The 27,930-nt window shown below is 36.5% G+C and overlaps 3 protein-coding genes and 1 pseudogene across 4 annotated transcripts; 2 read left to right on the top strand and 2 right to left on the bottom strand.

Annotated features, from left to right (window-relative positions):
- Positions 1-1,309: 1,309 nt before the first annotated feature.
- LOC137730212 (cyanogenic beta-glucosidase-like) lies at positions 1,310-9,556 on the bottom strand (annotated as a pseudogene).
- A 2,792-nt stretch (positions 9,557-12,348) lies between these two features.
- On the top strand, positions 12,349-13,728 carry LOC137727252 (heavy metal-associated isoprenylated plant protein 26-like). The gene is made up of 2 exons (XM_068466107.1): positions 12,349-12,523; positions 13,197-13,728. The coding sequence occupies exons 1-2, from the start codon at positions 12,443-12,445 to the stop codon at positions 13,578-13,580; spliced, it is 465 nt and encodes a 154-aa protein (XP_068322208.1). The 5' UTR covers positions 12,349-12,442; the 3' UTR covers positions 13,581-13,728.
- A 5,628-nt stretch (positions 13,729-19,356) lies between these two features.
- Positions 19,357-22,766, top strand: LOC137728246 (WD-40 repeat-containing protein MSI3-like). The gene is made up of 6 exons (XM_068467091.1): positions 19,357-19,662; positions 19,879-20,075; positions 20,122-20,206; positions 20,310-20,456; positions 20,624-20,748; positions 21,236-22,766. Exons 1-6 carry the CDS (start codon positions 19,357-19,359, stop codon positions 21,636-21,638), a joined length of 1,263 nt encoding a protein of 420 aa, XP_068323192.1. The 3' UTR covers positions 21,639-22,766.
- Positions 22,767-22,891: 125 nt separating this feature from the next.
- On the bottom strand, positions 22,892-25,373 carry LOC137729059 (basic leucine zipper 23-like). 2 transcript variants are annotated; one of them, XR_011067961.1, is made up of 3 exons: positions 24,109-25,373; positions 23,417-23,541; positions 22,892-23,016 (listed from the first exon to the last, which is right to left on the bottom strand). XR_011067961.1 is itself a non-coding variant. In XM_068467881.1 (2 exons), the coding sequence occupies exons 1-2, from the start codon at positions 24,884-24,886 to the stop codon at positions 23,513-23,515; spliced, it is 807 nt and encodes a 268-aa protein (XP_068323982.1). In that variant the 5' UTR covers positions 24,887-25,373; the 3' UTR covers positions 23,043-23,512. The 2 variants fall into 2 exon arrangements, 1 of the variants encoding a protein (XP_068323982.1); XM_068467881.1 differs by lacking the exon at positions 22,892-23,016 and having other exon boundaries at positions 23,043-23,541.
- Positions 25,374-27,930: the final 2,557 nt, after the last annotated feature.

Genomic DNA, 27,930 nt, shown 5'->3' with positions numbered 1-27,930 from the left:
CATTCACCAATAACTGGACGTTGATCCGCGCGCTCACGGTCGACCACACTATCTGTGTCATTTGCTGCATCGTCTGCAACTTAGGTTCAACGACGACGCTACAATCAATCTCGCCAAATCACGACCAGTCCTTTTCGTTCCATAATCTTCTACACTTCTTTCATGAACCGATCGGCAAGTCTTTCAGGTGCTAGTTGAAGTTCGTCGGGTTGTGCCCGGTTCCTGAATTCGAAAAGGAAGAGAAAAAGAGAAGTAAAGAAGAGAAATGAACCATAAACCTCTGGAAAGGAAAAGAAGAGAAAAGAAAGGGAAAACAAAGAGAAAAGGAAAGGAAATGTAAAGAGAGGGGAGAGAGAATTAAAAAATGTAAAAAAAAAAATCTAGATCCTAAAAATAATTTAATCTGTGATTTGGTTCAATATTGCACTAAACGTTGCATTATTCTTATACTAGTTAGTCAATGCCAAACCAATTTAACATAGTCTCTGAAGTTAGTTTAGTTTGAGATAATCTGGTGCAACAAACGCACCCCAATGGTGATCTCCCTTAGTATCACTCAAAATGAAAGAGAATTGCTAGTCAAGACTCATGTTAAATTCTACTTTATTGAGCCCAAGATTCATGCCTTCCTGGGCTCAAATAAAATTTGGCAAACCGGTGGGAGTAGCCTAGGCATCTCCATCGTTTATCATTATGAATAAGTTGCCGATTTCTCATCTGAACTTTCACTTAACTTTTGATTTCTCTCATAAATTGTTCAATTGGAAAATTAAGGACTCAAATTAATTTTTTTGGCCGATATACCCCTGCTGTTAGTTTTTCATTCATTCCATCCAAATTTCTATTCAATGGATGTATGTGCACAACATGTGAGGGTAGTTCGGTCGCTTAGTTTTTTAAAAGAATTGAAAACCCTTTATTTCTAAAATGTCGACCTATGGAAATTTGTGTGATTTATAGCTTTTGTGTCTGAAAGTCTAGTGAAGTGAAGCGTTTGTCCTCAAAGGAGAGTCACGTGGTGTGCACGTGATAAGAGTTACGTTAATTTGGATGGAATCAATGGAAAACCAACCGTAGGGGGAAATCGGCCAAAAAAAAATTAGTTTATGTCCTTGATTTTCCAATTAAAAGGTTTAGAGGGGAAATCAAAGGCTATGTGAAAATTTAGGGGGCAAATCGGCTGTTTATTCTACCATTATTAGCAAAATTCAAGCCTTCGTTCACTTTCGTTGGAGAACATACAAAATACACAAGAAATTAAATATATATAGCACTACAAGATATGGTGGATACAAAAATTTGATTACGTTTACAGTTCCTCATGATTTTCTGTTTTCAGAAACTTCTTTAGCTACTCCGTTGAGTCTTTTGGATGTCTTTTCAGCCCATTTTTGAAGTTGATATAGTTAATAGTGTATCCGGTATTCCATGCCAAGTTGTCGAACAATGACCATATAAAGTATCCCATCACGTTAACACCGTCACTGCTCAAATACCGAATCAAATACAATTGGATTAGTGAAATTATTGATCAAATGAGTGAGAAGAAGTCCTGCTTTCATTAGGCTATGTACTTAGCTACTTACTCTATCGCTTTATGAATATAATAAATATGACGATCAAGGTAGTCGATTCTTTTCAGCAAGGGATTCCTCGATTGGTATGTTGGGATCATTGCGGTCGTCATATCCTCCAACATGCAAATGTAAATTTTGTAATACTGATTAGGATACATAGTATGTTTTACAAATGAGATGGCCCTAAAAATATTGAAATGTACGTATATATGCTGATGTTTGATGCTATAACATACCATTTTCTGTGATGTAAATTAGTGGATTATCATACTTTCTCTTTGTGTAAAGCGATAAATCTCGGATTCCTCTCGGGTAAACATGGAGCCAATCAGAAGCACCCTGTCAAAGCATAAAAAACTCATGACATGAACGTTAGTCTAATGAGTACTTCTCTTTGAAATAGTTTAGAAGTATGAACCGTACTGGATTTATATCCAACCTAAAAAAAAAAAAAGAAACACATACGTACCAGTGGACCGATAGGTACGCCATTATACTCGACTGCCACAACATCATGTTTTAAAACCTAGTAAGTATATATATAGAGTAGTTCAAGAAGAAAACGTGATTGGTATTTCTGCTCACTTGATCGATTAACGAGAGCGTCTGTCTTGTAGTTTGGTTTCGCATCATTTTGCCGAGGAACATTTGGCTGCATAAGTTCCTGAATAATAATTTAGTCCAATAAAATCAAACGAACCTTTTAGCATCGTGGATTTCTCTTTAGTGAAATTTGGCAATCGATTTCCGACAAGAGCTTACATGCTGTGTGGATTATGACCTTTCACCAAGGGATCCATAAACCTAAAAATTAAATCCAAGATTCCAAATATTACTTTTAATTAGAACACAAATATGAGATAGACTAATCAAATTAGTAATGATTCCTTAATCTGCAGTCCAAATAATATCCTGCATGTAATATCTACAAAACAAATACACACACATATATATGCGCACATACCATCCATATGAAAGATCCAATGCTCTTGTAGCTGCATCTTTTTCGTTCCTGTCTTCAGAAAGTGGCACATACCAATCCGAGTTCAACGTTATCCCTATCACCCCCTTTTGCGTTTCCTGTGCAATATGTGATGCGCGATTTATACGCGCATAAATTAAACCCTCTTTTCGTCAAATTGTAGTATATGTATAAGTAGGGATCGTTCTAGACCGGGGATTAGGAGGGATTGTTAACCACTTGGATTTGACTCAAAAACGTAAAATAACAATATGAAACACTATACTAGACTCAAAGAATGCAAAACTAAACTTTAAAACACTAAAACAAACCAAAAGACTCAAACATCACCCAAAACACTCAAAACTGCCTTAAAATCACTTTCTGGGCAGTTTTGAGCACTTTGGTGAATTTGGACGAAATTGGGAAATAAAATGAATCAAAACACTCATAAACACAATATAAAACACTAAACTAACTCAAAGAATGTAAAACTAAACACTTAAAACATTAAAACAAACCAAAAGACTCAAACATCACCCAAAACACTCAAAACTGCCTTAAAATCACTTTCTGGGCAGTTTTGAGCACTTTGGTGAATTTGGACGAAATTGGGAAATAAAATGAATCAAAACACTTAGAAACACAAACTAAGATACTTTCTAACTAAATTGGACAATAAAGTAAAGGGGGATTTGGTTTTGGACGAAATTAAATAAAATGCACAGATTTAAATTAAAACAGATAGTAAAGATGAAATGGATGGAATTGAATGGATGGGAACCTAGCTAAGGGGTTCATCTCCATACATGTTATACTTGCATAATAAAATGATTTCCAATTGCATTTCAATAAACCATTAATTCTCAACACCCCAAGTTAACCATGATGCACTAATTAACCTTCAAATCTTCCTAACGTTATTGAATTGGATGGGTTAGCGCATACAACAATTCAAAACATTCCCCACAAGTCCCCTACATGATTGCATAATAGAGATACAAGCAAGAATCATTACGCTCTATGAAAATTATAAGTGTTGACGAGGCATTCGTTACTATGGAATACGCATGAAACTTATGCCAAGAATTCGTTTAACGCGATTGTTTATAAGCAACCTCCACTACTTGTGAATATAAGTTCGTAACTATTAGGTGAAACTCACTTATATTCTAGCGTCATATTCATGCATGAAAATTAAGCGTGCACTCTCAATAAACATACATAAATAAGTTATCAATCAAACGGTTAAACAAATTGAATCCACAACTTATGAAACGCAATTAGAAGTAATCAAATCAAAATGTAAGCATAAACATATATTTCGAATTTCCTCATAACTTTGAAATCAAAGAAACACCTAAACATTCCAACAACTCAAACTTGAATTGTATGAACGTTTAGGCACTCTTATCTTCCTCTTCGTTGTAGCACAAGGTCTAAGGATAGTTTGATGGTGTGAATGGTTTGGGGAGTGGTGAAAATGGAAGGATGGTGTTTGGATTGTAAGGGAGAGCACGGCAAGGGTGGTTTGATGTCTACATTCTGAAAATGGAAGAGTGAATGAAATGGGTGAATTTCTGGCACAAAGGCCTTATTTCTGTGGTGAATGGATCCCCCCCTTTGTGGCTGCAATGGATGCATATTTATAGGTGGAAATGCATGTGGGATGGCTGCAAAGTGGTGGAGTGAATGATTGAATGCATGTGGCTGATTTATGAAGAGTGAATGCATGTGGCTGAAAGGTGTGAATGATTATGGGTGCATGTGGGTGGAAATGCATGTGTTTGCATGTATTAAAGCTATATGTGGCTGCAATGATGAAATGGATGGGAGTGATTTTCTAGAATGATGGCAGGTTGTGTATGTTGAATGCATGTGCAAAGTTTTAAAGGATGGAATGCATGTGAATATGATGGAAATCTGATGGGAATGCATGTGCAATGTAGTGGAATGACAGCTAGGTTGAATATATTTAAAGGGAGTGCATGTGGCTTGGTTGGAATGAATGAAATGCAATCTGAAATGGGAGATGGAATGGAATGCATGGCAATGATGGTGTTTGTGTGAATGATGGCAGATTGTGTGGATGAATGATTAGGGTCTTGTAAGGGTGGAAATGCATGTGGAGTGCATGGTTGTGTTGGTTGAATTAAAGAATGGGAATGCAATCTGAAATGCATGTGAATTATGTTGGAAAGAAGGGGAAGTCATGGCTATGGGAGAATATGAATGGTTTTAAATGTCCTAAAACTAAAGGGAACAAGGTTTCAACACTTTGGTCTTCAATTAGGTCTTCAATTTCGTCCAACACTTTGGCTCCAAGCATAAGCTATCCATCCTTAGCCCAAAAGTGCTCCAAAAATCTCCAAAATGCATCTTTTTGCTCCTTTAGCCCTTTGGACCTACAAACACACGAAAATAGCTTAAAGTACTAAAATAACTAAAGAAACATAACGTAAATGCACGAGAACAAGCCATTTAAGTCGCATGAATATGCTCCTATCAATATGCATCAACGTTTGATTACTATTTGAATATTACCAAACAAAAAATATGTATAATTAGTGGTGGTAACTCAAAAACTGCAGGTGCATGCAAGACCTGATATTTTTCTCTATATAACTTTACAGCTGCTGCATGAGCTAGAAGTTGGTGGTGTGTCACCAAATATGGTTCAGTTTCGGAATCTCAACCGAGGCAATTTAAGTTTAGCCAGTTAGAATATCAGCCTGGTGCATACTTCCCGCTTGCATAACCATTCTTGCTGACGCTTAATGGCTCGTTCAATGTGATCCAATGTTTAACTTTGTCACCAGATTCTCTAAAGCAGAGCTCTGCATCGTCCTGAAGGTCATCCCTGTAGTATATTACACAAGAAAATCAGAAAAAATGAAATCAAAATGTAGAACTTAAATCCTACTGAAAAATTCATATACAATTTTCACTTACACAACTTCAGGACTTAAGAAACTACTGTAATCATCCTCCAAACCTTGAGGAAAATCCCAATGGAAGATTGTGACAAAGGGCTTTAGACCTGCAATATTCAACAATTCATATATAGCAAAATAAAAACATACATTTATTAGTTTAAGCCTCCTTTTTGTTGAACAATACTTGGTTACTCAAAGAGGAGTATGTGTTAACTACATTGTAATGTTTGGAAATTGAAAGAAAATCAAGAAGAAAGCTGAAGAGAAGAAAGATTAACACAGAGAGTTTTAGAGAGAGATAGATTTAGAGAGAGAAATATGCTTTTGTATTGATTGATAGAATGAAGGTTACACAACTATTTTTATAAGGGAGAGCCTAACTACTCTAACCAACTTACTAACTGTATTGCTAACTTGTATACTTAATATTCCCCCTCAATCTCAACTGGGGAAACCCAGTTTGAGATTGGACGAACATCTACAATCACTGAACACAATGTTGAACAATCACAACTTTAGTAGTATCAATTCTTAGTACACGCTTTCCAAACCCAACCACCTAAACCTCTTGTTTATGACAGTGCCAACAAACCCGTGGATGAACAGCGTCCCCCTCTCCAACTATTTGAATAGCAATCACAACCTTTCCAGTGATTTGTGGCGTACCTTCTTCATCTGGACCTTTTGAAATTTTCCATACAAAGAGTCGTCCATCTACACTAACACTAGCCAAAAGGTGAACATCCTCGGCAAAGAAAGCCATGTCTGTGACCCTCTGTGTATGAGCTCAAAACAAAGATCTCAATGCAGTGTGTATATTCAACACCCGAATGTTGCCCTGCTACAATCCATAGCATATATTTCAATCGAAGAACAGCCTCTTATAAAATTGTAACACACCCTCAGGCCGGTTATAACAACTTCTTGCGGGATTACCCTTCGTGGGATTTACCATCAACAACTTCATTTAACATTGGCTTCGGCCTTTAAACAGAAAAATAACAAACTATAGTGTGGCATCGGCCTTAACTATAGCACCACGGGATCGCCCTTTGTGGATTTTACCAAAATACAACTACTCTTAACAGTGGCATCGGCCTTCACAATTTCAACAACAGAAAATTAACATCTATGTAGGATTACCCTTCGTGGGATTTACCTACTTACATCACGGAATTACCCTTCGTGGGATTTACCGTTTACAACTTCATCAAACTTCATCGTATAACCGGACTTACTGTAGATTCATGCTAACAATTGAGTTGGTTAGACTCGACATTATAGGCTGTAATAAGGAAAATACTGCACCACTCCTCAGTTAGCTGCTGAACAATCTTCTTAGACATTACATTTCTGAATTTTGACACAAACCATAATCGGAACAACCACAAAATTGTACATACCAGAATGCAAGAATTCACACGCATTGAGCATACCAGATTAGCAAGGGAAGTAAGATCAACATTCCTAGACCAACCAGACTACCAGAAATTGAACCAAAACCAAATCTTTAAGCCTCCACAATTAACAATTCTTCAAGAAACCGACGAGCAAACTAGTTGACGATGACAATCGGCCTTGGAATTCATCAAACATAAAGAAATTCTCACTGAGACAAATCAACAAACAGGTAGAATGCACAGACCTTTACTTTACTGAAACCCCATAATTCTAGAACCAAGAAACTCCACCAAGAACCAATCAACTACAAATCAAGCGACGGAAGAACGGGAATTCCAAACTCATCTCGTAAGCGCAGCGAACAACACTCCGACTGACAAGCCAGCAATGCACAAGAACGAAACGCCGCGAACACGAACGAAGAACACATTCAAATTCTTAGCAACCTGAAGGGTGAGAGTCAGAATCTGCAGCCTGCCTTGCTCCTCCATCTTCTTAAAGAAGTAGATTGGCTTCAAACTCTGCCTCAACATGAACGCCAGCGTAAAGGGCAACCCGAAAGCCAAAATGCTTTGAACTGAAACCTCCGGCATTGGGGTCGATTTAGTGATGTATGAAATCCAAGCTCCGACGCCGAGTTGGGCCAAACCCAGAAGAGCCAATACCCTGCTCAGACTACACATGTTTTTCGCCATCGATTCGAGAACTTCTCTAGTCTCATTGGCCAAAGTCGAAGGGTCTCGCTCCACAGTCGGTCCTTCGATTTCTTGGTGCTTGAAGGCTTTTCAGATTCTGGATCCGGTGACGGTGAACTAGAAGTTCTCACCGATATCGTTGGCCACACCCAGCATGGTGAGCTGCTTCTGGTTGAAACCCAGAACCGACTTCAGGAAAATCTTTCTTCAGCAACCCAATTTGCTCGAGCTCGAAGCCCCAGTCAAAATTTGCAGTGAAACCCAGATGAAATCAAAGAAAAAAAAACCTATGCGAAATCTCAGATAAGTTTACATAGAAAGAAAGGAAGAAAGAGCACTTGTATTACGAATAAGGAAATACGCGGAAACGAAAGAAAGTAATGAAGAAAGATAGTAGAGGAATCGACCACCAAGATCCATGGCGTGAGCCTTGGTGGCTCTGATACCATGTTAACTACATTGTAATGTTTGGAAATTGAAAGAAAATCAAGAAGAAAGCTGAAGAGAAGAAAGATTAACACAGAGAGTTTTAGAGAGAGATAGATTTAGAGAGAGAAATATGCTTTTGTATTGATTGATAGAATGAAGGTTACACAACTGTTTTTATAAGGGAGAGCCTAACTACTCTAACCAACTTACTAACTGTATTGCTAACTTGTATACTTAATAGTATGAACTCTTACTCAAAACTCTTAGTGTTTTAATCACAGTGCTTTGTGCTTATGATCAAAATCCTTCATACTATGAATCACACTGTAAAGAATATCTCTATAAAAAATAAATTAAAACTAAAGTCATTTAGTCAATCTATTATAACAAATACATAGACGGTTTGTAATGCTTTTACCAATTTCGTTCATTTGTTTTTAAATAGTTTGATGACTAAACGGCCTTAGTTTGAATTGATTTTTTGCAGAGGCGAACTTTAAAGGATGATTTATAATATGAACGATTCTGATTATAAACACGAAGTTCTATAAATTGACAACGAACAATTTTGAGTAAGAATTCCTACTCATCTTTTGAGTAGTCAAGTATCGTTCTTTTTTGTTCATAGGAAACACATTACCATTGGCTAAAAGTTCGTCGATGAGGTTCTTGTAATATTTGATTCCTTCGTAGTTCACACCCCCGCTTGGCTTTCCATCTGATCGAATACAATACAAATTAGTTTTAGATGAAAAAGTGTTGGACAACAATTATAACAATAAAAGGAAGTAAATCTCCTGCTTTCTTGGTTGTAAATGCAGTAAGTATATAGATGGTCTAATTACCTGGTAACAATCTAGACCATGAGATCGAGAATCTGTAAGCATCAAGGCCAATGTCCTTCATAATTTCAACATCTTCCTGTAACAAAAGAATATATTTAATTAGGAACCCGATCAGAATATATGGCATAATATTTACAAGAAAGCATATATTTATGAACCTTCTAGCGATGATATTCATCAACAGCCACATCTCCAGTGCTACGGTCAGTTATCTTCTCTAATTATTTTTTTCCTCAAAATATACTGAATTTTAGTAATAGGATCCAAACTAACACGCAAAAAAATGTATCTTCTCTCTCAGTTTTTTTTTATTAACTGATAATTTTGATACAAATTGATCGGACACGAAAAGAACAGAAGAGATACCTGGATGGTTGTGCATGTATGTATCCCATATACTTGGTCCTCTGCCACCTTCATTTGCAGCACCTTCGTACTAAAATTCACACTCACAATAAATATAAATCAATTTAGGTTATTCATATCTAATGAGATTCTTAAAAGATGAAATGTTTAACTAGAGGCATACCTGGTAAGCCGATGAAACTGTACCGAACACAAAACCCTTTGGAAAACTGCTCCGGTTGAGGGAGGCAGACGATTCATCGCATGATTTAGCACCAATGTTCTCTGCTTTGACAGATTTTCCACTACTTGTCAATGCACAACCAAGAACAAGCAAGAGGACTAAAAGGAGGGTGCACTTTGCCATAACATTTAAAATATAATTTGTTTTTTCTAGTATCTGAATTGGCCTTTGAATTGCAATTAGAACCGGTCACTTATGCGTAAAATATGTTTAAGTTGAGAAGTTGCGACCATGTTCATTAACGATCAATGTAACAAAAAAAAAAAAAAAAAGGAGAAAAGAAAGAGAGAACAATTCAAAAAAAAAAAACCTAATTTATAAGCCGCCGCAGTTGGCAAGTGGTTAGTGGAGAGTGTAAGACTAAACTAGACTTAGATTAATACACTAATCATGAGTTTTTACATTCTGTGGTTAGTTGGTGCTACTTGTGTTTGGTCAGACACATTTAGTTAGCGACAGATTAGATAGCGAGGGATATGCATGATGACCAAATCAGGCAGCTGCCGAGAGCAGAGCAGACGTCCCTTCCGCATGAAGCAAAAGCAATTGCAGTCGCCGCTAATGTTTTGAATGTCGGCAATGGCGTTCAGATAAGTTTTACTTTTCTGGTTTTGATGTTATATTATATAGTTTTCTTCCATTATGTGCCTTCAAATTTTTTCAACCAATATTCAACCCACAATATCAAAAAAGTCAAAGTTGAGACGTCTTTATAATATTTCATGAAAAAAAATACTAAAACATGTAATTATTGAAGGAGACTCTAAATTGTTTATTCAAATTCTTAACAACCACGAATTATCTGATGTATCCTCTCTCTTGTACAAACATTTATGGAGACTAGATAAAACGTTACGAAGATACTATATTAAACATTGCATGAATAGAATAGTATCTATCTGACCAAATTAAGGAAGAAAAGGCAAGTCAAGCTCATTGTTTGTTTAAACTTTAAATTAATTAAGTGTTTAGTTGGCGGTGGTCTTTCTTAAATTCAATTAAGTATATGTCTTGCAAGTGGTTATTTACCACAGTGGTAAAAAGGTGTTAAGTTTTTGCATACAACTTTGTATTTATCTCTCTCATCATATGATTGAGCGCTTTCAAAAAACATTAAGTATAATTGTATAAAACACAATAATTTCACGTAGCAAGAGAGAGAAGTGTATACATGCAACTCGTTCTATGTTTGTTATCCTTAAGGTTTCAACTCTGAGGATGATGGAACCCTCCCTCTCAATCTCAAAGGAGCTAAAGCTTAATATGTTTACACTTGAACGATGTCGTATAACGTGCGGTCCCAAAGAAACATGAAGTGGGAAGGACCAGTAGATTAGCTTACTCAATGTGGCTAAGTATGGAACCATGTGTCCAACTAAAGGAACAACAGTTCTAAGATTGAATAATGGCTAATTTTTCAAATTCAATGTATCTTGAAGGTGTAACTGAGAAAGATTTTTTTAGTTTTAACGCATTAAATTGAAAAAAATAAACTTCTTTATCGTAATTACTATTTTAGGAAGGATTGAAATTGATTTTTTTTTTTTCCTAGAATAATCCATCTTCTATTTCTAGTTGATCACAAATTTTTCACTTCTATCTTCAAGATAATAGTGACTTTTCAATTCCAATCTAACCCTCTATACCAAACGAGACCCTATAAGTATATATCTATGGTAACAAAAAAATCCGCCGTCTTCAGTTTTGATGAATTTGTACCTACAAAATAATTAAACACATCTAATCAAGACCAAAGGGGTGGCTAATAGATCTCCAATGCCCAAGTCAGTTTCTATTAAAAAAAAAAAAGAGTTTAGGGCCTAGTTGTGTAGCAAAAGCTTACCAGAATTTGATGTATAATGATATTTATAGGGAGATAGTCAATCACATGTGTAGGGATTGCCATGTCATGCGTCGATGTCCAGTTAGCCAAGGTGCCATCCGTTGGATGCAATAAGAAAGAATTATCCAGAAATTATTAATTAAATAATATCTAGAGATTATCTGGTGGTGCCCTTGATTGCATTTGATTATAATTTCTTACTTGATTGAGTTGATCTTAAATAAGAAAAGCTTAAATTTAGGGATTAGTCATAAATTCTATCTTTAACCCCTTGTCTTATTTTCTTACCATGAACAACGGAGTTTGAAGAAGTTGTAGTCAACAACTCAGGTATTATTAATATTAAAGGTTGAATTGTGTGAAATAAATGTGAGTCTCCAATTTAATAAGGACATTATCGTCAGTTGGACATAAAAATCACACCAATTTTTGAAACCTAGTCGTTGGACGGTTGGACCGCCGTATCGGAGTTCGAACTCATGCAAACTGTCGCGAAACTTACCGCGACATATCCACTTCCCCACTGTGTCCTCAACAGGTTTGAACACTCGCTCGCTCATGCTGTAGCCTGTGAGGTCCCATCCTTCCACATCAGATTGACCCCACCACCCATTCCGGATTGGAGTGTGGGCCTCACTCATAACACCGCGCACGGTCAGTGCATGGCTTTCCTCGTCCGTCATCGACGCAGTCGCCTCTACCAAATTATCGACAGCGGAGCCTAAGGTACACGTGTTGCGACGCAGATCGATGAAACCCCTTCTAGCCAACAGCAACTGATGACCGAGATCTTTTGATGAAAAAATTTTTAGTTGTGACGGGAATACAAGTGGTATACAACGTGTTCTAATAGGAATGGTAGAAAATTTTATTTTTTAGCACACATATCCCACCATTGTTTAGTGATACATGATGTATCATCCCGTGTATCGGTCACATTGAAATATCTTTGCTTCTGGTGGTCCTTGCGGACAACCCAGATTATTTTTAAAATATAAAATATCCAAGAGGGTTTTGCTTATAAAAGTGGAGCAAACCCCCTCGACTCTACTAACTTGTGTCCCATTCCAAAATCAAAAGCTTTTGAGATATTTTTGAGTCCTTATCAGAAATTCTAAACATATTTCTGTTGTGCAAAGTTTGTTGGAAATCCAGAAGGGCTGAAAATGGGTGTTTTGGATCATTTTTCGAATCTATTTGATTGCTCAAGTGCGAGATCCAGGCTCAAGAGACCCAGGCAATTCCAGGTAATTCAAGATTTTCCTTTCGAGAGTTTTATCTATTTTTTTTCTTTTGAAAGAACAAGGTGAAGCGACGCATAGCCGAATCTCAGTCTCAGTATTTTTTTCTGATTTTAGAGATCTAACCAATGGCGAAGCTGGGAATTTTTTACCAAGTGGGCTAGCTTAAAAATTTAAATCTTTATAAATAAAGGAACTTGATACCGTATTTTTCATAGTATCAGCTAGTTTAAAAAAAAATTCACAAGGTGAGCCAAAAAAATTTGTAATTAAACAAATACATGTTAAAATTAAAAAAATCCAAACTTTTACATATACAAGAAGCGATGAGAAAAATAATGTAAGATAAAAGAGATGGTTTGTAAACTATATTACGTAATTTTAATAGTTAAACCTAGAGATTTCGGATTAGTGATTAAATATTTAATGGGCTACATTCAAAAATAAATTAAAATTACATGTAAAATTTTATTTTTCATTGAAAGCTACCTGAGCTACAACTCAGGGCAGCCCTTAACCTGGCTCCGCCAATGGATCTAACAAGTGGTTTTGGCTTTTGTAACTCTTTTGAGCTGGATTCTACAAGAACAGTACCGATTAAAATCCATTCTCAATCGCCACGGGTACAATGTCAAGCATACTAGTTAACTTAAACGTTGAACTGTTTTGTTTTGGTCAGACGGTGGAGATCAAGGTGAAGATGGACTGCGAAGGATGCGAGCGGAAGGTAAAGAGATCGGTGGAGGGAATGAGGGGCGTGACGCAGGTGGACGTGGAGCGCAAGGCCCACAAGCTGACGGTCGTCGGATACGTGGATCCCGGCAAGGTTCTTGCACGTGTCGCGCATCGGACGGGGAAGAGGGTGGAGTTCTGGCCCTACGTCGCGTACGACGTCGTGGCGCACCCTTACGCCGCGGGAGTGTACGACAGGAAGGCGCCGTCCGGGTACGTGCGGAACGTGGAGGACCCGCAGATGGGGAACCTGGCACGTGCGAGCTCGACGGAAGTGCGTTACACCACGGCGTTCAGTGATGAAAACCCCGCCTCCTGCACCGTCATGTGAGGTGTCACTTTGCACGTGACATTTGTGGAATCGACTTGGAATTTTGGTTAATTATTTTGGAGTACGCCAATGTCATGAGTTGTTGCCCTGTTTTTTTCAATTTCTTTTTTGGTTTGTTGATAAATCAAAATTTATGAAATTGGCTATATGTTGGTCTTTGTATATCAAAATTGATTATAAACTAATAATATGCCTAAATGATTACCGATCAAAAGTTAAAAGTTCGGATCATTAAACTTAAACACAGTATTATAGATTAAGTGGCTTTTTAGTCAAAAATGGTTCCTGACATTTGAATAGCTCATTACTTTGGTATCTAAAGTTTCAAATTAATAAAAGTAGTCTCTGAATTTGTACACCATCAATTATTTTGATAATTTCTTCAAAAATTATATTAAAGAATGACCAAAATGATAAAAATACCCTTAATTTAATAAAGGCCTAATCGGATAAATGGTCCCTGTGGTGACAAGATAATCGGAACATAGCTCTCGTGGTAAAAAAAATTAGGATTTAAACCCTCGTGATATTAGTCTGTTAACAAATTTAGTCGAAAAGTAATTTTTTCGTTAAATGTCAATTAAATTTAGGGATAAAATGTACGTTAAAATCAAATGATGGAAGCTCAGTAAAATCAGATCCAATTCAATTCAAATCCAATGTATTCATGCAATGCAATCAAAGATCAATGCCTTCTTCAAACCCTCTTCTTCTTCTTCACCCAAACCAGCTGCCCCCACATCCGCTTGTTAACGACGGAAACGACACTTCAAACTCTTTGTTTTGTTTTACGCAGTAAAACTAAACTTGTATTCCTCGCCAACACAAAGACAAAGAGGCTCGCCATAAAATAATAATGGCTAGGTTGTATATTGGCTCCATACATTTATGAATCAAATGATGAACATAATTTAGTCACGAATACACCTGGGAAAAGACGCAGCACCAACACTGCCACTCCGACAAACGAAGAGCTCCTAACCCTCAAAGATTTTTTTTTTTTTTTTTTTTTTTTTTTTTTTTTTTTTTTTGTTCTGGGATTTGATTTAATTTCTACTGTTTGGGTGCTGAGAAACTATGTACCAATTTATTTTTTATTTGTTTTGTCTCTGGGTTCTTGAATCTACAAGGACAAAAATAAGAAAGAAAATACATTCATTTAATGCAACTAGGAATTGTAGCAGAGAGAGCAACAGTGTTTCAGACGCTATATGTTTGATGCCGCGGAGTGTATGTAACAGAGAGGCTAGAGAGGCGAGGAAGAAGAAGGTGCACAAGTTAAAGTACATGTTTACCCTTTAATTAACAGACATTTAACAAAAAAATTATTTTTGGATTAAATTTGCTAATGGACTAGCACCATGAGGGATTAAATCCTAATTTTTTTTACTACAAGGGCTATCTTCCAATTACCTTGTTATCACATGGACCATTTATCAGATTGGGCCTTTAATCAACAATGGGCCAAATGATTTGACCAAAATTGAGAGTATATTTATCATTTAAGATTTATTTAATGTATTTTTTTCATGAAATGATCAAAATGATTGATAGTGGACAAACTCAGAGATTACTTCTATTGATTTCAAATCTCATGGACCAAAGTGAGGAGTTATGCAAATCTTAAGGAGCATTTTGGCTAAAAAGCCTAAGTAAGTTGATAGTATCGTGTCAACAGTGGTGGAGCCAGTATGTCTAGAAGTGGCCCAACATGATCTATTTATTTTAGAAGATTTCGGCATATCTTGCTTCGACCAATTTTCGTTTGAGTCTTAAATAGTGTCTTCCTCGTCATCCCCATTCTTCGAATTAATCCACAAACCTGCGATCTAAACTTGTGATATTACGACCCTCATAATAAGTGAGGGATTCATAAATTTTGCAAAGTGATTTTCAATTTTTTTTTTCTTCTGTCTACACTATATTTATTTCTGACTGTTAATTAAATTAAATAAATTAAAAATGAATTAACGGACATAAATATATAAGAATGTGTAAAAGAAGCAAAAATGTACGTGAAAATTATTTTCTAAATTTTTAATTAAGGCGAGACAAAAATAGAAGGGAAAAAAAAAAATCTCCAATAGACAATAAAAATAATAGGGTTCTTTAGAGAAAGACCCTTGAAACTCCTATTTTTCTAACAAAAACCCAACTAATATTAAACATTCAAACAAAACCCAAATTTCAAATAGACTACCATGTAGATAAGTACATAACCAATTATTACAACATATTTACAACTTATGCCACAAAATCCTAATTATATTAATAAATATTATTACTCACCCTAATTATGATTAGCAATTAACCCATATGGAAATTTTACCTTTTTTGTTTCATAAATATTATTAATATATATATATATATATATATATATATATATATTAATTTACCCATATTCATAAACAATTATAGGCACATTTTTCATATGAAAAAAGGATCCTTTATATAATCAGTTATTTTGCATCAAATAATATTGATTGATAAAAAAAAACAAGAATCAATTAATATTCTTTTATTTTGTAGATAAATTATTTTACACAGATTATTACATACACTAGCCACTTTGATTTGTTATTATATATGTGTGTCAAAAATAATTTATCTATATTTATATGTAAGTATAAGTAAATTAATTTTTTTTATAAGAATTAAACAATAGGTAAATTATAAGTACATTATTTACTTATAAGAATTAAACAATAGGTAAATTATATTGTAGGTACATTATGTTTCAAAAAAAAAAAAAAAAAAAGGAAAATTGAAATTCATAAACAAAAAGTACTAGATATATTATCTTTTCAATCAAATTACATTCCTTTATTTTGTAGGTAAATTTTTTTTTAAAGCATTATTACATATGCCGGGCACATTTTACTATGTGCAAATGTATATTAGTTTTAATAGGAATTATATATTGTAGGTACATTATGTTTGTACAAAAAAAAAAAAAAAACACAATACGTAAATTAAAATTCATAAAAAGTAGTAGATATATTATTTTTTAATCAACTTACCTTTATTTTGTACGTAAATAATTTTACATGCATTATTACATATATTGGGCACATTTTAGTAATATATATGTACAATTATATTTTATTATATCAAATGTAGATAAATTAATATTAAATCAAATAACAATTTTTTATTTTGTAGTTAAATTATTTTGCATACTGGGAATATTTTATTACTAACACATATGTCCAAATAATTTACCTATGTTTTTATGTAAATTACTCCATAGTTCCCTTTCAGTTTCCATTTGGTAAGAAAATGATAAGATTAAATTAAAATTGTCTAATTTTATTCAAATTTGGAAAATAATTACAAAATCTGAAGGAAAGTATAACATTAATGTTTATTTTATTTTATTTTTTTTGCCAGAAGCATTAACATAAAATTTGTTATAATATATTAATATGCAATGAATTTAAACGTTAATACATTTTTTTCATTAATCCTTCCCTTCAAATCTGCATAAAATTAAATGTATACATTAAAATTGTAATTAGGGGTATTTTAGGCATCTGGAAAATGAAAAATATGTAAAGTCAAACATAATTAATGAATTTGCTTATGTGGTGCCTAGTCATTGGGTTTTATTCAAGTAAAAAGACTATTTCGGGTTTTATGTAAAAAAAACTTGAGTTTCAAGGACCAAAATCATATTTTCAGAAAATAATATAATAAAAAAGCCAGTGTGTAAAGTCAAATGGCAAGCTTCAAAGAATAACATAAGAATAAAAAAGAGACCCAGGTTTATCAACCTCTCTCGCTGCTCCTCAAAGCTCCCATGGCTGCAGCCTCCAGTCTCCAGCCTCCTCTATAGTGAACTCCATTGAAGCTCCGAGCCCACGAAAAAACTCAAAGGCATACATAATACTAAAATTTTGAACCTGAGAAAAAAGTTAGGGTAGGTCTGTGACCAATCTGGTTTTTTCGCAGCTCTGCTAGTGCGTGTCGACGTGTTACGTCTTTACACAATAATTTTGGCCATTTGCATCATTCCTCCGTTGAAATATTTAGGAAGAATGGTTGAAAGGAGGTGCGCAAGCTGTTTGTCACCTTAGAAACACACAAGGCACTTGCAGCCATGATCATTACTTAATTGAAACGAGCAAAACTTGTATGGTGGCAATTGCAGATGGCACTTCGTTATCAAGTGCTGGAATTCAGTCTTTAAATCATCAATTATCATCACATCACTGACTTTAAACTAAATTAATATGCTTGACGAAAGTTGGACGTAACCTTTTATCTAAATTCAAACATCGTCCCAAATAACACGAGTCATCGAAATTTCTCGGGGAGAATATTATGCGATTGATTTCCAATCGCCCCTATCTTGGGGCTCAAGTTTCTGTGCGCCGCTCCCCACCCCCCACACAAGCCAATTCCGCTCAAGACAAGCAACTCTTGTAGCTGCTAATATAATATATATATATACACACACACACACAAATACATACATACATAGATATATATATATATATATGTATGTATGTATGTATGTATGTATGTATGTATGTATGTATAGGTGTGAGGTTTTATGTAGATAAATAGATAACATTGTCTGGTCAAAAAAAAAAAAAAAAAAAAAAATCTTGGTAGTTTTGTCTAACTCTTACGACTTTCATATTGAGTAAAATCAATGTAGAACTGCATAGATAAAAATTAAAATACATGACGTCTTATAGTTGTGTAGGAAATATTCAGTTTCACTCATAAATCACATACACTAATCTAACCTTCATTTTCACATCTATTTTTTCTTCTTCTACAGTTCTACTCTTTCACGCAATAAACTAGCTCACGTGAGCAACTTATGGTGTTTAAAAAAAAAAAGAGCAACTTGTGGTGTTTATAAATTTTTGTACGGAAAATGGTAATGGTTTTACGGTCGTTGAGGAACCACCATGGACTAGAGTGTGGTCGACTGTTAAGTTTCCTAGTCATAACCAAGTAACTCACCACTTTATTTTTCTTATCTTTCGTTTGACTCTTTCTGAAAAATCAAAATGGATATTATTTTTTGTGTGTGTAAGTGATGATGGGGATAAGGTTTTAACTTTTTGGTTTTCTTTTTTCGCATTACTTTGTTTTAAAATAACAAGAAAGCTATTTAAAATTTGAACAACTTTGTGCCATGTTCGCCGTCAAGCCAACACAGTTGCTCATTGGATAGCTGGGTTCAGCCTAAACGTTGGCAGCCATCTTGAATGGCTTGACCACCCTCCTAGTTTCATTATTGACCTCCTTGTGGAGGATGCTATGTAATTTCCCTTGTACTGCCCTTCACGGCTGTCTTTGGCCTTAGAATCAATTTGCTACTATTGTTTCTCTCAAAAAAAAATAAAAAATAAAAAACACAACTATGAAAAGAACATTATCCTTCAAACCATACTTCACAAAAACGCTAGTTACCAACTATCAAGGACCAACATAAGAATATGCTAGCATCAGTTGTTTATGACTGACGTACAATCGTTGACAATTGTAAATCTCATAATGGGTCCTTACCAAAATGGTTTTCCCTTGTAACAATAAGAAAAATATGGGCTTCTATTGCTAGGCTACAAAAAAGACCCCACACAAATTAACCAGCCCAGATAAAAGCCCATCAAATTAACCAATTTTCTTCCCCGTTCCCCTATAAGCCCTTGACATTTCTCAACACTCTTTGAGTTTCTCCTTCGCTCAGACCAACATTTGGCGGGAAAATCAGAAAGAAGCAGAAAAAGCGAAAGAGCTCGAATTGACTGCCGCAGCCATGGCGGAAGACCAGGACCAAGAATCGGCTGTCTTAGAGGAAGAGTACACGGTCTGGAAGAAGAACAGCCCTTTCCTCTACGACCTCCTCATCTCTCACCCTCTCGAATGGCCGTCTCTCACTGTCCACTGGGCTCCCTCGGCGCCGCAGCCCCACACCGACCCATCTCTCGCCGCCCACAAGCTCGTTCTCGGGACCCACACCTCCGATGACTACCCCAACTTTCTCATGGTCGCCGACGCCCTCCTACCCACATCCCAACCCAACTTTGGCTCCATTTCCGAAAATGACCCTGTGGTGCCTAAGGTACTGAAAGATCGGTCCTTTCCTTACTCTCATTTGGAGAAGTAATTTCTCAGTACCAATTATTACTTATAATTTCCAGAATATGAAGTCGGTTCTTATTAATTTGAAGAAATGAGTCGTGGGTAATCTCAAGCTTTGAGAATTATTTTGTGGGCACCAACTGTATGTTAAAATTTCTGCTGGAAATGCTTGCATTTATGCTTGGTGTGCTTATAGGTGGAAATAACGCAGAAGATTCGTGTCTTTGAGGAAGTGAATAGGGCACGGTGGATGCCACAGAAGTCGACTATTGTGGGTGCAAAGACCAGCGGTGCTGATGTTTATGTGTTTGATTGTTCCAAACAAGAAGGAAAGAAGCATCAAGATGAGGCCTGTGATCCTGATTTGAGGTTAAGGGGCCATGACAAAGAAGGGTATGGCCTGTTCATGGAGCTCTTTGAAGGAGGGTTACCTTTTGAGTGGTTCATATGATTGTAAAATTTGCTTGTGGGATGTTTCTGCATCGGCTCAAGAGAAAGTGCTTGATCCAATCCATGTTTATGAGGTAAATTTCGGGCTATAAACTTGTAGTTCTTGATAGGAGTTTTTCGAGTTTCTATTAGGTGTTCAGTGTTTTTAATGTGTGAGTTGTGAATGTCCGTTTTTAGCGTCATGAAATGTGTGTGGTTGGAGATGTTTCATGGCATCCGAAGAATGAGAATCTGTTCGGATCCGTTGGGGATGATTGTCAGTTGATGATATGGGACATGCGCACTGACCAAACACAGGATTGTGTCAAAGCTCATGAGAAAGAGGTGACCGCAACTTTAAACAACTTCACATATATGATTGTGGCTTTTCAATATGTTTGTAAGATTTCACCTTCCCGAATTACTAACCCTTAAAAAGAAGTATTTCGTTTATGGCTTCACGTCGGGCACTATTCTCTAAATTTCCATTCTCATTTGTTTGATGATCTCAGGTAAACTCTCTTTCTTTCAATCCATATAATGAACGGATTTTGGCCACAGCATCTTCAGACACCACTGTTGGTCTGTTCGATATGAGAAAGCTGACCATTTCATTACATGTTCTGAGTAGCCATGGGTAAGCTTCCTATGCCCACTCCTCCTTGTAAAATGTGTAATACTACCATCATGTTTTCTTGTCGAAGGTACCGATATTATATAATGATACATACTCTCTATGATGACACGATTGGCAAGTTTTTTATGAACTCTTTTGGGTCTGAAGTACAAAACCAATATCCTGTTTTTGATGTTTGAGTAGTCTGATTCCTGAATCTACTATTTACTAATTCTCAATTGTTTGTTTCAAGTGAGGCAGTTAGGTTTACAGCTTGTCTGCACTTACATAGATTCTTAATATATTGTGCAGTAGAAATTCCAAAAAACATATTAGATTTTGAACCCTAAATTTTGAATTAATCAATGCATAGTTATGTATTTGGATATAGTCTTCTCATGTCCAAGAAACATATTATTGGGGCGTTATCGTTTTTCATGTATTTGTGATTGCAGGCCACGCCAGTAAACCAAGACTCCTAATCCTGTATTTGTTTCTTCCCTTGCAGGGAAGAGGTGTTCCAGGTTGAATGGGATCCTAATCATGAAACCGTGTTGGCATCTTTCTCTCACGACAGGAGGTTGATGGTTTGGGACCTCAACAGGTACTCGATTTCACATATTGTTTTTGCTAGAAATGCTATTGTTTATGTTCATCTTCTAGGTTATGTTCACTTCAACATATTCCATTTGACTGCAATGGGATTATTTAGTTTATTTCTTAGGATTAAGAACTTCAAATTTGTGGTTGTTTTACGCGGTGATGCGTTTTTAGGGTTGGGGAGGAGCAGGCTGAGGGAGATGGCGATGACGGGCCACCAGACTTCTCTTCGCACACGACGGTCACAAAGCAAAGATATCGGATTTCTCGTGGAACAAAAACGAGCCATGGGTCATATCAAGTGTTGCTGAAGAGAACACTGTTCAGTTTTGGCAGATTGCTGACAGCATATTTGGCGACGACGATGTTGTGCAAGTCCAACCTTACAATGTCTAATCAGAAAAACTATTATGGGGGTAGAAGAGCATGTAGCTTCAGAAATTACTGTTGTATAATCGGTTTGGCAAACTCTAATAAATCTTCAACTAGTTTTCTTTTCATTCTACATCCATAATCAAGAAACAATACGTAGCATAGTGCTACGAGGATCTTATAGCTTACTTGGTTAATATCGTTCGTTCATTTATGCTTCACGGTGGATTAGTGTGGTTCCACCACGCGTGGGACAAAAGCATATTGGCTAGTGATTGCGAGGCTCAAATTCTTGCCCCCAGGAGACGCCAAAGGTCGTCCCAAGGTTATTCGACCTCACTCCTCAATTCGGCTGGTAAACTTCCGAATCTAAAGTTGTTTTCGGACTTTACATGAAAAATGAAGCATCTACTTTATAAACCATGGCCCCTCGTCGAAAGCTAAAGACCTGGCCCCAAAGCAATTATCCTTGTACGAACCAACAAAAGATGCACATCTTCACAGTAATTTCCGACACTGATAATATCTAATCCCATCCGACTTGAGTTGACTGCCTCATCCGACTTGAGTTGGTAAGCCTGAAGCGAAGGCCGTTGCTGTCCCTGTCAGGAAAGATGCCAAACATCTCCCCTTCTATGAAGACCAACATGAATAAAAATCTAACAACCTTCTTCCTAGCAATTACTCTCAAAATATCATCTTTTCCATCACTTTGAATCCTTTCCCCTCATTTACGAATCAATCATCTGAAAATAACAGAAATAAAAAGAAGAAATTTTATAATGCTCGGTCCCTCGTGATGAAAATCAGGTTACTGAGATATCACGATACACCAACTCATAGTATAGATGAAAAAGAACTGTACGAAATTCACAATCAGTTTAATGGGTGGGTTGGTTAGCATACGCACATTCTTTTCATCATTTGACTGACCATCGAAAGGCAGGCAATCAACCTACAGACATCCCCGTCCTTGCCATTGTCATCTTTACGCCAATGGTGGAAATAGGGTTTCCACTGACCTTCGCAATGGCCAGATGGCAGATGCATCACTCAAAGGGCAATAACTGTGAAATTTGTCCACTAGTCACTCACCAATTGTGGATGACATGAATCAATTGGAAAAAAAAAAAAAAAAAAAAAAAGAGCTAGAACAAAAAGCTTCTTTCCCGACAGAAATTTATACTTTGTTCCTTTTTACCAAAACCCTAGCTCTATCAACTTATTTGGTGCAGAGAAACACTAAATCAACACTCACCTGCTCGCAGCTCATAGTACTGAAACATGAAGGGAATCACATGCCACCCTCTCTATGTTCTGTAATTCAGCAATCAAGAATTCACGTGGCTTAGAAAGAGAAGGAATGACTAAATGAGAACTACTTATAGCAGATTCAAATGAAACTCAGCAAAACAACATGAGCCGGAAGTAATTTGACTGACATATCAGTAGCCTAAAGGTAGTAGAAGGATAAGAGAAAAAAAAATTTGAGTTTCATAGAAAACCGTTAAGTTGCTCTGCCATAAGTTTCACCGGCTACACATCATCTAAGTTTACAGCACTAAAGGACATGCAAACTTAAATCAAACTTGAAGGATACTAGCAGTGAATCCAGCAAAACTTCAGCTTGACATCGATAAACCATACCCGTTACAAGGACCTAACATATGGTTCAAGTAATAGAAAAATTGAAAAAAAATAAAAAATACAAAACGACCTGAACGAAAGCTGATGCTGCAGTTCGAAGAACTACTTATTGCATGATGATAAATGTACTCTTCAGGACAATGTCAATGCTTCCTTCCTGATTTTTTCAGTTTGCTGCTGCGGCTCGAGTCCTTCCTAAAATGACAGACCATAATAGTCAGTTAAAAGATTGCACACTTGCAAGTTCCGAACAGCTGTTTCAAGGTCCATTAATTTCATGGACAACAAAAGAATAATCTTCAGCAACTCGCACAGGAGAAAGAAAATTAGTAAAGTAAATACTACTGGTTTGGTTCATAATTAAGTTAGGTCACAAAGGGTTCATGCATATTTTGCAACTACGAAATTATTATGGAGGATTTGTTTTGTTCATATATACAATGACTTGTCCATCTACCTCAATGAAATTAATCCTTTGTGGCTAGATGTAGTGCACAAGAACCATATATACGATGCAGGCGTAAAAGACTCACAAGCCAAGTTCTGTGTATAAAGATTCAAAATTTTTCATGTTTAAAACTTAAATCCCACCTAAAATGCTTACAAAGAACCCAACTAAAACATCAGAACAGGCAACAAATATCAGATAACATAAATAACTGAAAAGTTAGAAAATAACTCCGATTAACCAACTGACAAATGCAAAATAGTCATAACCATGAGTCCATACAGTTCAAAAGGCTAAGAGATCTAATGTCTTACTTTTCCTCTTGCTTGTGCCAGATGAATTTACATTCGACGCCTCATTTCCAGGCCCACATCCAGGAAGCTCCTTGGCTCCTCCATCCTGATTAACCAAACACTGAAGACTCTCAAAATCACAGCCGTTAAAATCCTGCCCATTCATCATTGCACCATCTCCACATTTCCCATCCATCCCTGGATGAGGGCAGTAAAGCTGATCATCACACTGGACATTACATGGATTCATAAAAAAGGCATTGGGCATATTTGGCTTGGGCAGGCTCGGATTCACTGATTTCTGATATGGAAAAGACCCAATTTCTCCTTCAATCCTTCCTCGAATGTCTACAAGCAAACACTTGAGCCTAGCAATCTCAGCCTCCAATGCAGGCTGACCCTGCAACCTCATCACCAACTGCCGATTCTCAGCTCTCAAATTCACAACTTCAGCCTCCAACAACTTAACCCGCGCCTTCTTATTCTCGCGGTACTTACGAACTGCTACCTTATTACCCAAAGGCTGCTTCTTTGATTTCTTTTCACCAGACTCACAAGTATCATCAGCCTTGTCTTCACTCGCTGAAGACACAATTTTAGTGTGGACATGAAAGCAAGTGTGTGTGTGGGAGTAATCGGGGCCAGGTGGGTTGCAAGTGTGGGTGTGAGTGCAAGCGTGAGTGTCCTTAAGCAGGTCATCAAAGAAGGTGTCCATTGAGCAACTACTCGCAAGTTCACCGCCCATGTTTGCAGACGGAAACACCTCCTGGTTCGAAAAATCAACCTCGTGGTCGTCCATTAGGGCAACGAACAAGCAACAAGCCCCAATCGAGTGAAAAAGCACCTAAATCTCCCGATAATCTTAACAGACTGAAACCAGAGAAACCCAGATGGAAAATTGAGCTTCTTGATTCGTGTTCTACACGAACAGAGTGAAATCTACCGATTACACGACCCAGATAAGATTTGAACAATACAAAGTCCAAAATCAATGAGAATTGGCTAAAAACCAAAGATTTCCAGCGCGGACGATTAACAGTAGGGACAATTCAAAGGGGTAAATTGATGAAATAGTAGAACTACTCAACGCGATTGAAGTTCTGTGGCTGGTAGGAAATAATGGAGGAACCCTAGGGAACAGAGAGGCGGTGGGAAAGGGGAAGAAAATACGATAAAGATGAATATACCATTGACATGGATTGGCTAGTGGTTCAGAGGTTCCGCGGACTCTCTTTCAAAACCGAGTCGACTCACTTCGGATGTCCTCTCTCTCAGAGAGAATGTTTTTATGAAGGTTGATCGTGGCCGTTCATTTGGCGATATCATGAGGTGAATATTAACACCGTTTGGGATTTTTCTTTTTGGGCAAAAGAGTTGAAAAAATAATTAGGCTAACTTGAAAATGGTTAGCCACTTTCGATCCGTTTTCCAGTCAAACTACGGTGAGTTAGCCATTGAGAAAGGTACCATTCACTTCCTCTCATCGAGCGAGAAGTATGATTTTCGTTTTTGAATCACTCCATTTCGTTGAGTATTAAAGAAGTTACCAACGTTTAAATTTTACCCAGTTTTCGGCAAGTTTTCCAGTTTTCCCACTAACCAGTCACTTTTCAGGCTATTTTCCGGCCATATCGGGAAACCATTGGGCTTCCAAATATGTATAATCTTCTTCTACACTTTCTTATCTTCATTTTAATATATTATGGGTCGAATTTGGTTAAGAATCTATTGAGTTACGAAGTTTTGAAAATTGCCAAAGAGTTTTTAACGGAATAACCAAAATCATAGATGGTGGACAATCTCAGGGATCATTTCTATTGATTTTCAATCTCAGGGACATTTTTATTGATTATGCAAATTTCAGAAACCATTTTGACTATTTAGCCAAAAAATAATTAGGTTTAGCCCTAAAGTGTTAGAACATGTGTATTCAACTTTGTAAGATTTTTAAAGTTTGAACCATATCAGTTTTTTTTTTTTTTGTCAAAATGTAAACTTTATTAGATTCTAATTGAAACGTTTACATTTTCAGATTAAAAAGAAATTCAAGGCCAAGAACATCCTAAAAAAAAAAGCCACTATGTACGGTGACATATGAAGCCACAGCGTGAGCAGCAAGATCACCACTCCGCTTAACGAACAAGAACTTCACCTCTCCTATTTGAGATACCAAGGACTTAATATCATAAATGAAACAATCAAAAGTAGCATCCACCGAACAAACTCCTTGAATCATTTGAATAAGAGCAAGAGCATCTGATTCAATCTCCACCTTCTCACATCCCAGTTCCCTTCCTACCACCAGCGCCGCACGGACAGCAGCAGCTTCTGCCATGGCTGCACTGTGAAAAAAACCTCCCCCCCTCCCCGCCAACCATCTTCAACAAACCTGCAAAGTCTCTCAAAACATATCCGTAATCACCTTTCACTGGTTGCCCACACCATGCCCCATCACAATTGAACTTCAATGTCCCATAGTTTGGACGTTTCCACCTCACCTCTTTCCCCGCAAAAACCAAAAGGGTAGCAGCACGATCACCCATATCCTTCTTCAGTTTCTTTTTTTAATGCTTTTAATTATTATTTTTTTTAAATGATAATTTTTAGATTTTTTAAAGTTAAATTAATCTTGATCGTTGAATTTCAATAGTCACTTATTGTCGTCCTATAAAGTAATAGGGAAAACTTTCATCATCCAACAAGCTACAAAATTTCATTCTATCATTTGGTGATTATATTGGAAAACCGAGTTTCTGGCAACCTAATTAAACAAGCTGCATGTTTTCATCCTCACACTGTTACTTCCATAATTTATTTGATGAGCTTTTATGGGAAATGATTTTATTCGAAATGCTTTTATTATAAACATCATGAAACTTGCATGCCGTGATCCTAAGCTTGAGCTCGAAAAAAATTATACAAACCAAGCTTAAAGTGTAGGGATACTCAGTTCGACTCGATTCGTTTACAGCCCTAAACACAAATCAATATCTCAGTGCATGCCGTCCCCTCCACCGGGTAACTTGTGGAATGGTGTAGGTGGACAAACCCTAATACAACTGATTCAGGTAGGTTTCCTTTATTAATTAAGCAACTTATTTTTCTCACGGTTTCCTCCTTTTTTTTTTTTTTTTGTCAAAATTTTTCTCATGGTATTTTACACGGTCAATTTTGTTACACAACTAAAATTTTGTTTCTCATAAATCTTAATCCGCAAGTGGCCCTTTACACATATAATACACTTCTAAGACATTAAGAATGAGTACTCAAAATATCAAAAGCTTAATTTGTGTAAAAAATACACAGTTTTTCTACTTTGAGTGTATTTGCACTGGTGGAAAGGTGTTGAGCCATTACATGACGGCATAGGTTCAAACCTTGTCAGTGACTAATCTAATAAAATCTATCTTTTGACAAAAAAAAAAAAAAAAACAAAACAAAATCCTAATCCAATTAGAAATTGGAAAAACAAATCCTAAACCAATTGGAAATAGGAAAGTAGAACAAATCCCTTTACAATCAGGAAAGAAAATAGGAAACTATATATAACAACAAAGCAGTATGCTCCAAGGGCATAAACCAAAGCAACTACAAAGTAGAAATTAAGACCCGATTATTTCCCTTCTTCTTCCATCTAGTTCCTCAGCTAAAAGGTTTGACAATGATGTCCGCATCATGTAGTACTCTGCAGATGATGGACACACGAAAGGAGAAGGCCGAAAGAGAAAGAAAGAATGATAAGACCTGCAAGAGGAAGACAAGGGATAACAATGCAGACACTGATAATCTCTTTCCATGTCTTCTTCAACTGAAGAAACCGCGTCTCGATCAAGCGCTCTCTAG

This window comes from Pyrus communis, chromosome 3, assembly GCF_963583255.1.
Source record: "Pyrus communis chromosome 3, drPyrComm1.1, whole genome shotgun sequence".
In the NCBI taxonomy this organism is placed as follows: domain Eukaryota; kingdom Viridiplantae; phylum Streptophyta; class Magnoliopsida; order Rosales; family Rosaceae; genus Pyrus; species Pyrus communis.
This window is presented reverse-complemented; position numbering and strand designations above follow the sequence as displayed.

Coding starts and splice junctions, on each gene's coding strand:
- LOC137727252 (XM_068466107.1), top strand. CDS start 12,443: ATGGGTGTTTTGGATCATTTTTCGAATCTATTTGATTGCTCAAGTGCG. Junction 12,524..13,196: donor AGAGACCCAGGCAATTCCAG/GTAATTCAAGAT, acceptor TGTTTTGGTCAG/ACGGTGGAGATCAAGGTGAA.
- LOC137728246 (XM_068467091.1), top strand. CDS start 19,357: ATGGCGGAAGACCAGGACCAAGAATCGGCTGTCTTAGAGGAAGAGTAC. Junction 19,663..19,878: donor ATGACCCTGTGGTGCCTAAG/GTACTGAAAGAT, acceptor GTGTGCTTATAG/GTGGAAATAACGCAGAAGAT. Junction 20,749..21,235: donor CATGTTCTGAGTAGCCATGG/GTAAGCTTCCTA, acceptor CTTCCCTTGCAG/GGAAGAGGTGTTCCAGGTTG.
- LOC137729059 (XM_068467881.1), bottom strand. CDS start 24,886: ATGGACGACCACGAGGTTGATTTTTCGAACCAGGAGGTGTTTCCGTCT. Junction 23,542..24,108: donor TGGCACAAGCAAGAGGAAAA/GTAAGACATTAG, acceptor CTGTCATTTTAG/GAAGGACTCGAGCCGCAGCA.